Consider the following 10,062-nt stretch of genomic DNA (forward strand, 5'->3'; position numbering starts at 1 on the left):
CAGAACCGATCACAACTACATGCACCGATGGAAGACGGAAGTGGTTTCAGGTACAAAAAGTACTCAGTTTTTTACATGAATACGTCATAAATATGCATGTAACGATAGATTTTTTTTTTTAATTCATTCTGATCACTTGAGAGAAACAAAATTGTCTAGGTGCGTTGACGGCACATACATTAAATTGAATGTTAGTGTCATCGATCGACCTCGATATAGGACGAGAAAGGGAGAGATTGCCACAAACGTTCTTACGGTGTGTGATCAAAATGGGGAGTTCGTCTTCGTTTTGCCAGGGTGGGAAGGGTCTACAGCCGATTCAAGGGTTCTTAGGGATGCGGTTTCGCGACCGTACAGATTGAGGGTTCCAAAGGGTATTATAATAACTGTATACGTTATTTAAACATTCGTACCTACCACAACACATGTGCATGGCATTTCGAAACGTGTACAGGATACTATTACCTATGTGATGCTGGATACCTCAACGCTGAAGGATTCTTGGCGTTGTACTGTAACGACCGGATCCTTACACATTATGATCCGACCGCTACGACATGCATACTTAGACTTTTCTATCATGAGATGAGTTTTGGTGAAAATTTCAAAGAACATATCTAAATTTTATTAATTAGATAGAAAAACTATATAAAAATTTTATTTATCGAAACACCAAGATCCATAATAGATTAGCGTGGTGGTACAAAATGCATGTGCCTATAATAGTGAGTTTGATGGTTGGCCATTTGAGCGACGTCCAATTCTGCCATCTACGATGTGTCCTTACCTACAAAGTCTGTAAAAATGTAGGATGAGTATATAATATACCCAGTAAGTAGTTCTCACGTAGGGTAGTGACCAAATGCACAATCACAAGCAATATGTCATGAAAACATATGGTTGGGACCGAAAACGTATAATAACATGTGGTGATCGGTTATGCTTCCAACATAAATCTCTCCGCCCTGATAGGAAGATGAGGACCTAAGCGAAAACTAACCCATCTGATGATTAGCGGGTCATGCAGTCAGTAGGGTCAGAGTCGCATCCAACATCAACCATTAGCATAAACGTAAGACTAGAGGGGTGCAACCATACATACCCTGCTAGTCCCTAGCATAAACATAATGTAAGATTAGGCCTGGAGGGGTGCAACCATACATGCCCTGCCAGCCCTGGAAGCATAAATTTCTCCGCCCTCTTCAGCTTTCTCGCTGGTTTGGCTCTCGTGACTCTCGCTGGTCTCGCTCTCACTCCTGCTCCCATTCTCTCCCATTGTCTCGCTGAGAATCTCGCTCTCTCCAATCTCGCTCTCTCCACTCTCGTTCTCTTCAATTTTCTCTTCAATCTCGCTAGTTTTCACGCGTGGTTGCCTTCACTGCTTGTGGATTCCACTTCCTCTTTTTAACTCTTTCAAATTTTAAGAGTATATGGGCAATTAATTCACCTCCAATTCTTCCAATGAGCAGTGCCCAAACAAAAAGTTATCTACTGCCCGTTGTCTCCTGAATTAGCTAGCGTCCAACTTCTATTTAATCCTCTCTGATTCTGCCCCCTTATTCATTATTTTTGGATAATTAATAAAAAAAAAAATTCAATTCTAAATTTCCACCCGATTTTCCTATTAAGTTTATATATTTTTTTCATTTTTAATTATATATTTTATTTGTTTTCCTACTTTCTAAATTAAGGTTAGGGTATTGCATTTACCACCCCTTTAAATAAAATTTCGTCCTGCTTAACATTTGACATTTAATTTTCTATAGTGTATGCGTAAAATTTGGGTTGTTACACGTACAGAGGGGAACGATGCCATCTCTCTGATTGGCGTGGAGTAGGAAACGCACCGACAACTGCAAGAGAATTTTTCAACATGAAACATTCTTTAGCAAGGAACGTTATCAAGCGAGCGTTTGGGTTGCTAAAGGGGCGGTGGCCTATTCTTAGGGGAAAATCATTCTACCCAATACAAGTCTAATGTTGAACAATAACTGCATGTTGCCTTATTCACAACTTGATCACAAGGGAGATGGAAATCGGTGCAATGCTTGATGTACCCGATGAGGAAAATTCTGCATTAATTGGTCTTGTTGGGGATCATATTGAATTTGTTGAATCATCAGAGGAATGGACCAAGTTCAGGGATGACTTAGCAGTCGAAATGTTTACTCAATGGCAAAGAGCATGATTATTCAATGTTCATTGCTTACTTTTCTTTTACTACTGAATGGAATTTAATTATGGAACATTCCAAGTATGTCGTGAAAATGTTTTGTGCCAAGACTCTATGTGAACAAGTTAAATTGGAACATATAATTTCAGCAGTTTATCCTTTGTTTGTGCATGTGTTTAATTTATAGCATCTTTTCATTCAACAAACGTATGCATGCAGCATAATGGCAGGTAATAGTAAGAGGTCTAAACACATATGGCCGAAGGTGGAGGATGCTAAGTTGGTGGAAGCTCTATTGTATTTGGTGGAGACCGGTTGGAGGTCCGATAATGGAACGTTTCGACTAGGATACCTACAACACTTAGAGCAAATTCTGCATGAGAAAGTGCCTGGGTGCGCACTGAATCAGAACACCATTGAGTGCAAGGTGAAGAGTCTGAAGAAACAATACAACGCAGTATCAAAGATGTTAAGTCAGTTGGAGTTCGGCTGGAATGAGGAGTTCAAATGTGTCCAGGTCGAGAGGGAGATTTTCGATCTTTGGGTTCGGGTAAGATTCTAGAAAAAAAAATGTACGGATACGTGTTATAATATAAATATCAATAATGTTTATGTGTATCAATGCAGAGTCATCCCAATGCGAAGGGGATGTGGAACAAGCCATTCCCACATTACGATGACCTCTCCACCGTATTTGGGAAAGACGGAGCAGTAGGGAAATCAAGTGAGGACCCATACGTGATGGCGACGAATGCATTCAGAGAGTTTGAAGATGAGATTCGACTTGGATCACAGGACTGTCACACCCCTGAGGTTCGCCAGACAGAATCACCATTAAATCAAGATGAAATAGATGAAGAGCTAGCAGAGCAATCTACAGGTAGAGCGAGTGTACCTACCAAGTCATCTCGAGGCAGTAAGAGGAAGAGGTTATCATTCCAAGCTGAAATGATCGACATCATGAGATCGACTGTTGAAATGCAGAGCACACACATGGGTAGACTTGCATCGTGGCAAAAGGAGAAGTATGAGCTGGAGTTCGGGCGTCGGAAGGAAGTAGTAAATGCCATATACAACATTGATGGTCTGGATGAGGATGATCAGGTCACCTTTATTGACCTCGTTGTCACAGACATTCAGAAGACAGATTGCTTTCTTGCAGTACCAGAACACGCACGGAAGAGGCACTGCCTCCGTTTACTAGGAAGAAACATGTAAACTGACCACACCCCTATATTTTGTTTATAGTTTTTTTGGATAACAGCAAATGGACAATGGATTGTCATGTCGAAAAGAATGATAACTTTTGCATACTTGAAAATATGTAATTTTTGTGTTTGTAAACATAACTAATATTATACGTATCGAAAAGAACATATATTTTGTAAATTTTTTTTGGATATATATACATACAAACATTCAATATGAAATATATATACCTTCGATATATATACATACATTATAAAATATATCAATTAATTGAGCAGCAATATGAAATATATTTTGTTGGTATGTTTTATCGATTGAAGAGAATTAGAATTATTACAGTTTTTGAAAAGAATATATGAAAAATAATCTATTATGTTCTACAAATTGAGAAAAAAAATTCCAGTTTATGTCATAAATGATTTGAGAAAATATGTGTATATTTGAAAATTAATCAACAATAACAAAGCATAAAACTAAAAAAAAAATAAAAGAATGAAATAAAAAATAAACAGAAAAAAAATATAACTAATCTTATTCACAAAAAAACTACATCAGATCCTCCAACTCAACTCTGCACAACAAACACAGACAATTTAACTTTTCAGATAATTTAACTCTCCATATAATAATTATCAACTCAACTCTCTATTTTATCACATACCAAACACACCCTTAATAAATATGCAAACAAATTGTAAAGAATTGGTAAGAAATAGACACAATTTTTAAAAACAAAAGATGAAATGACTCGTGACCGAATTACGATAATTCAATCCATGTATTCCAAAATAATAATAATAATAATAAAGGAGAAATATATAACGACGTCGTAGCTGATCTGGCGGGAATTCCCGTCCCCACTCCCGCCCAAGCTGGGGTATCTCTCTCTCTCTTCCCGAATCCTTCCGTTATATCTCACAATTTCATTTCATTTCTTCTTTCATCAGAGAAACCCAAGAAACCGCCATTAATTCTCAGTGCTCACAACACCCACAAAAAATGTTGGAGTTCCGTCTAGTTCAGGGGAGTCTTCTCAAGAAGGTCCTTGAAGCCATGAAAGACCTCGTCAACGACGCCAATTTCGATTGTTCTTCCACTGGTTTCTCCCTTCAAGCTATGGATTCCAGTCACGTCGCTTTAGTTTCTCTCCTTCTCCGCTCCGAGGGTTTCGAGCATTATCGCTGTGATCGCAGCATCTCCATGGGAATGAACCTCAACAACATGGCTAAGATGCTCCGTTGCGCTGGTAACGACGACATTGTTACGCTGAAGGCCGATGATGGTAGTGATTGCGTCACTTTCATGTTCGAAAACCCTTGTGAGTTCACCAAACTCCTTTTTCCCCTACTCTTTTTATGTAACTAATTAGAAATGTTTTCGGATAGCTGAAGATGAATAATTTTAGGGTTTAGATTCTAATATGTATTTGATGCTGGCTGCTGAGCTGGAAAATAGTTATTCTGATTTGCTGTTGCTTCTTTCGCGGCGTTTAGCGCAAGATAAGATAGCTGATTTTGAGATGAAGCTGATGGATATTGATAGTGAACATCTTGGAATCCCTGATGCTGAATATCAGTCTATTGTTAGAATGCCAGCAGCTGAGTTTGCGAGGATTTGTAAGGATCTCAGCTCCATTGGCGATACTGGTAATCGTCTGAATCATTTTGGTTTTGTTTATAAGTATTATTCTAATTTGCAAAATATAACGAATTATCGCTTTGTTCCAGTTCTGATCTCTGTGTCAAAGGAAGGAGTTCAATTCTCAACCAGAGGTGATATTGGCACTGCCAATATAGTTTGTAGACGAAATACCACAGTTGACAAGGTATTTTCCTCAAAGCACACTGTGAACAACAAAAGTGATACAAATGTCGCTTCTTTAAATCAATTCTGACAATGATATGGCTATGTTATGTTCTATAAGATAAAATGTCGTGTAGTTGTTTGCCATGTATAAGCTATCAAATGCCTGCAGTTGACAAGGCTTTTCACACTAAACAACCTCAAATTCAATTTAATATTTGGTTGAATGCATGAATTGAGTTTGAACCACAAAAGTGATCATTTCAACTGATTTAGTAGTGTTATGGGCTATGTTCTGTTCTATAAGATAAAATATCAAGCAATTGTTTTGTTTTGATGGCTTCTTTTTTTGTGAATTGAAATTTTACAGCCTGAAGAAGCTGTTATAATAGAGATGGAAGAACCAGTTAGCTTAACTTTTGCCCTGAGGTACCTCAACTCTTTTACAAAGGCAAGCCCTTTAGCAAACCAGGTGACGATTAGCATGTCTTCAGATCTGCCTGTGGTGGTTGAATACAGAATCGAAGACATGGGTTATATAAGATACTACTTGGCTCCTAAAATCGAAGAAGAAGATGAAGCTGCAGCTGCAGCTGCAGCACAAGCAATTAACAGACCTGAGACAGAGCCCAAGCATACAGCAAAGGCAAAACCCAAAGCTGACTTGAAGCCAAAAGTTGAGCCTAACCCTGAATCAGAGATGAAGTTTGAAGAAGAGAACGGGTCTGTAATTGAGATCAAGGATGAAGACAACAAGACTGTCTTTGTTATCAATGATGAAGAAAAGAACTCTCCACTCAAAAGCAAGGCAGAAGAGGAAAACAATACTCCCAAAGAACCGAAGATCGAAACAATGGAACTTGAGTGATGACTTTTCATGAGAAATCAATTTGTAAGTAGGAAATGTTAGCCACTTTTTAACTCCTGTTGGTTAGGTTAGTAGAGAAGAGAAGAGATGACAAGGAGTGATTTTCTGACATACGAGTAAGCAATCATGGCTATATGTTTGTTTAGATAAGTTCTACGAAATTGAAATATCTTGTAAGAATCTTTATTCAGCTAATATTTTGGAGTCGGAATTTGTTCTATTCCATCCAAATCCTGACCATGAAAGGAGATATGACAAGTAAATCTGTATTCTGTATTTTCTTCCAAACAAGCAAAATTACCCTCAAACAGAGTTCAGAGTAACTTGGAATCAACAAAATAATGTACCAAAATGGTAAAAGATACGGTTGTTTTTCCCCCTTAATTGATCAAGGAGTGACAATAACAGGCGACCTTTATGTAATAAACAATTCTATTAATCCTTTCTAAAGAAAACTTTACCCCATAATTCTTCCTTATTAAAATTCCTATTTTGTGACAGATCTTGTGAGGATGATACAAATATAAACCAATGCCTAAGCTAATAAGCTTTTCAGTGGGGGGGAAAAAGAATTTGGAGGCTATATAGTCAATGGCCGACCTACAGCCGCTGCCTCTGATATTCGACGACTGCTGCCACCGCCAAAAAAACTATAGTAGGAAAATGCACTTCAGTCGCATTGTTCTCATTTGCTTCTTTTCTTCGATTCACTATAGAGGATAACTCCAATAACTGTGAGCGCATAACCAAGCATTCCAGTGACCGAGACTGGATTTCTGAAAATCAAAATTGAAATCACCACAGCGACAGCACCCTTCGCATTTCCAAGCACCTGAAAGAAGCCATAGCTCGTGAATTATCTGACAGACTTGGAGTTTTAAGAGAAGATGGAGCACGGCTCCTGAACACAGATGCAACAAAGATAGTTCAGTATCAATGGCAGAGAATACATCAGTTTTCCCCCTTACAATATCTAGCCAATATTATGAACTTGGTCTAGGAGATATATGGAAAGGAAGAAAAGTGTGATAAGGCCATCAAAACTCGAGACAGAAACAGTTAAGGGGTGCCTTGACCAATATTATTATGATGTCCAACAAATCCTTCAATAACAATACCAAATTGTTTATGCTAATGTCTCAACCCTCTGAAAACAATCATTTGTTGGGGAGCTTCAAAAGAAAAGATAAAAACCAAACTTCGGTTGTAGAAAGTAAACATAGATCATAACTCTTCGAAGGGATACAGAAACAAAAAACAAAGCATAGTTATAAAAAGAGGACAACTATCAAAAGGAGATGAAAGAGAAGACTCCGCTAAGTGCATTATCATTCGAATGATTATGGAATATAGGATGAGACGTAGAAAGAGAACATGGAGAAGGATGGATATGACAAACATGAGCATCAATGAAGAAATGAGGCATACCTGAAGTGTCAATGCACTGGTGTGCTTGGTAACCAAGAAATTGGTTAAGTTTACAAAATAGGCAAGTGAAGAGTTGAATAACAGATACCAGATGATCTTTTTATCATCTCGAGCAAGAGCCAGAGTGATACCGACCACGTTTTCTTCCATGAAAAGTGCCGCAGGCAGCAGAAAGACAACAGCTATAGGAGCCATGTACAGAAGAAGATTCATGGAATTCAGCTTCTCTCTGAAAAAGATAAATGTCTAAACTCTCATTTGCAGTTTTTAAATCAATTAAAAAGTAACTATTCATTATTCTCCCAATGAAGATTAAATTACTAATAAAGAACAACAACAAGCCCCTTACCCTTCAGAAGAAAGCAAAATTCCCTGCAGTACTGATTTGAGTGCCCTTGCAGCTGTAGCTGCAACACATATTATAAATCCAAACAGATGGAAACTCGGTTCACCCTGATGCCGATTGACACACAAAGAATCAGTAACACAAAGATGGAAAGTAGAGAAACAACATTTATTATGACAAACAAATTTCCAAAGGCAACAATCATTCAAGCAAGACTAGAACCACAACTAGCTTATCTACCTCCATTTTCTACACACCCTTCCCCCAACACCAAAAGAAAGAAGATAAGAGAAGATCTTAACAGTTTACAACAAGAACTAGGTTAGTGACAATTTACTACAAGTTTTGATGGAATACTTGAGAACCATCCACAGTCAAGCCAGTAGTAACAGGCTTGCCTTACTCAGTCATATACATGTTTTGAAACATCTACCAATTACACATTGGAGAAGAAAATGTGAAGAAAAAAAACCTAAGTGGGCTGTTTGGGACGGTATCCTATAAACTAGTTTTCTATATTTGTTTCAAACTTGCTTTAAGAAAATAGCATACATCTTTCACTTGGAATTGGTAAAATTGAGGTATACTTAAATGACTCTCCGTAAATTAATGGTTATAAATGGAAAAATAACATCTTATATTCTAAATTAGAGCATGAGTGAAAATAAGCAAAAAGAAAATGCTTTTTACCAGTATTTTTATTCCAAAAGGCATCAAGGTACTATTCATTCGAATTCTTAATACTCCCAAACAACCCTTACAAGAATCACAATGCTTCAAACCAAATTGGCCATCTACTCATAAATATCTAATAAATCTCCTAACCCCAGATCAGGCACTTACACAAGCTAATTCTGTTCGATCATGGAAACAAAGAAAAACTAAAATGAAAAAAAAAAATCGCTGAAAAAGTTGTTCAAACAATTAGCAAATACCAAAACATGAGGCATTTTAATCCGAAATAGCAAGCAACTATAATAGCCAAGAATCAAGCAAATATCCTTCTCAAAGATCATAGCAATTTGAATTAGAAAAAAGTTGAAGGTGTTTGTTCTTCTTACCCCACTAGCAATAATAACCCCAGTAACAACAGGGATGAGAGTAACGTAAGTGAGCCAAGCTTCCCTCTTCAGCGTCATAAGGTAAGCAAAAACTGCCGTAAAGAAAGGCGTGGTAGCCCCAACAGCTTGGTTGAAGGAAACCGGCAAATACCTAAGAGAAATGTTGCCAAAGACAACAGAAATACAGAACACAAAGCTAAGCGCCGCAATCTTCAAAAATTGGATCCGAGATCGAATCGTCTGCATCGGAACCATCTTCAACCAAGCAATCGCAACGTAGCTAAGCAAAGAGCAAGCCGTCATATGGCACATGGTCAAGAAGATCGGGTACTTGAACCCATAGTTGCTCAGCAAATACTTGTTCAACAAAAGAACGCCAATGTTGGAGGAGTACCAGGAAGTCACAAGCCCGATCGTGAAAAAACGACTCGAACCCTTCATTTCGGCTGTCGGTCTGGATCGTGGGGCGGCGATTTCTGAAAGGCGTGAGTTGGAGCTCCGATTGGGGACACTAGAACATGGATCTGGAAGTCGAATCTACAAAAAGGGAAGCGAGAAAGAGACACATTACAGAGGAATGGAGGTGGGGTTTCCATGGATCTGAGAACCGAACTCCATGGAGGGCAAGAAATTCGAAACAGGGGAAATGAGGAGAGAGTTGAAAGAGAGAGGAAAAGGGGAAAATTGGAGAAATGGGTCTTCGTCAAATGGGAAGAGGGTCGAGTTTTGAGGATGACCGACGACAATTTGGTTCTGATAAAAGGAGGAGAGAGATGGATGAGAGATGAGAGATGAGAGAGAGAGAGAGATTTGAAGCAGAGGAGGAGGTAAACGCTCAAGAAGGAGAACCCATTTATTCCAATTTCATATTCTACCATTTATGAATTTTTTTTTTAATTTTTATTATTATTATTGTTATAATTATCTTCCAATTTTTTTTTTATTATTATTTTTTTTAATTTAACAATACTATATACTATTTCTTTTCTTTTCTATCCTTTCCTTTTTTCTTTTTTCTTTTTTCTTTGGTTTAATTTGGATTTGTTTATTTTCCCACCCAGGGCGGCGATTACAAGGAGGAGCGGGAGACTTTCTCCTACCGGCCCCGGCGACCATTCCACTCTAGACTTATTTTGGGTTTTTTTTTTTTTTTTTAAGTATTTTAATTAAAGTG

The 10,062-nt window shown here is 37.9% G+C and overlaps 3 protein-coding genes across 4 annotated transcripts; 2 read left to right on the forward strand and 1 right to left on the reverse strand.

Moving 5' to 3' along the window:
• Positions 1-2,029: 2,029 nt before the first annotated feature.
• Positions 2,030-3,391, forward strand: LOC150035109 (uncharacterized). The gene is made up of 3 exons (XM_090315230.1): positions 2,030-2,175; positions 2,393-2,723; positions 2,801-3,391. The coding sequence occupies exons 1-3, from the start codon at positions 2,030-2,032 to the stop codon at positions 3,389-3,391; spliced, it is 1,068 nt and encodes a 355-aa protein (XP_090171356.1).
• Positions 3,392-4,245: 854 nt separating this feature from the next.
• Positions 4,246-6,284, forward strand: LOC120081228 (DNA sliding clamp PCNA-like). The gene is made up of 4 exons (XM_039035938.2): positions 4,246-4,700; positions 4,876-5,028; positions 5,110-5,207; positions 5,556-6,284. The coding sequence occupies exons 1-4, from the start codon at positions 4,382-4,384 to the stop codon at positions 6,051-6,053; spliced, it is 1,068 nt and encodes a 355-aa protein (XP_038891866.1). The 5' UTR covers positions 4,246-4,381; the 3' UTR covers positions 6,054-6,284.
• A 21-nt stretch (positions 6,285-6,305) lies between these two features.
• LOC120081230 (putative sugar phosphate/phosphate translocator At3g11320) lies at positions 6,306-9,770 on the reverse strand. Of its 2 annotated transcripts, XM_039035939.2 has the most exons (4): positions 8,889-9,770; positions 7,831-7,934; positions 7,482-7,710; positions 6,306-6,885 (listed from the first exon to the last, which is right to left on the reverse strand). In XM_039035939.2, the coding sequence occupies exons 1-4, from the start codon at positions 9,327-9,329 to the stop codon at positions 6,739-6,741; spliced, it is 921 nt and encodes a 306-aa protein (XP_038891867.1). In that variant the 5' UTR covers positions 9,330-9,770; the 3' UTR covers positions 6,306-6,738. The 2 variants fall into 2 exon arrangements, with proteins under 2 accessions (XP_038891867.1, XP_090171840.1); XM_090315714.1 differs by lacking the exon at positions 6,306-6,885 and having other exon boundaries at positions 7,132-7,710; positions 8,889-9,754.
• Positions 9,771-10,062: the final 292 nt, after the last annotated feature.

Source organism: Benincasa hispida, chromosome 7, assembly GCF_027475165.1.
Source record: "Benincasa hispida cultivar pf3 chromosome 7, pf3_genome.v1.1, whole genome shotgun sequence".
Classification (NCBI taxonomy): Eukaryota; Viridiplantae; Streptophyta; class Magnoliopsida; order Cucurbitales; family Cucurbitaceae; genus Benincasa; species Benincasa hispida.

What these genes read in the sequence shown, in the direction of transcription:
- LOC120081228 (XM_039035938.2), top strand. Translation starts at nt 4,382, where the DNA reads ATGTTGGAGTTCCGTCTAGTTCAGGGGAGTCTTCTCAAGAAGGTCCTT. An exon ending in TTTCATGTTCGAAAACCCTT is followed by an intron (nt 4,701 to 4,875) that starts GTGAGTTCACCA and finishes CGCGGCGTTTAG; the next exon opens with CGCAAGATAAGATAGCTGAT. An exon ending in GAAATACCACAGTTGACAAG is followed by an intron (nt 5,208 to 5,555) that starts GTATTTTCCTCA and finishes GAAATTTTACAG; the next exon opens with CCTGAAGAAGCTGTTATAAT.
- LOC150035109 (XM_090315230.1), top strand. Translation starts at nt 2,030, where the DNA reads ATGGAAATCGGTGCAATGCTTGATGTACCCGATGAGGAAAATTCTGCA. An exon ending in GTCGAAATGTTTACTCAATG is followed by an intron (nt 2,176 to 2,392) that starts GCAAAGAGCATG and finishes GTATGCATGCAG; the next exon opens with CATAATGGCAGGTAATAGTA. An exon ending in TTTTCGATCTTTGGGTTCGG is followed by an intron (nt 2,724 to 2,800) that starts GTAAGATTCTAG and finishes GTATCAATGCAG; the next exon opens with AGTCATCCCAATGCGAAGGG.
- LOC120081230 (XM_090315714.1), bottom strand. Translation starts at nt 9,329, where the DNA reads ATGAAGGGTTCGAGTCGTTTTTTCACGATCGGGCTTGTGACTTCCTGG. An exon ending in GGGTTATTATTGCTAGTGGG is followed by an intron (nt 7,935 to 8,888) that starts GTAAGAAGAACA and finishes AATCGGCATCAG; the next exon opens with GGTGAACCGAGTTTCCATCT. An exon ending in ATTTTGCTTTCTTCTGAAGG is followed by an intron (nt 7,711 to 7,830) that starts GTAAGGGGCTTG and finishes TATCTTTTTCAG; the next exon opens with AGAGAAGCTGAATTCCATGA.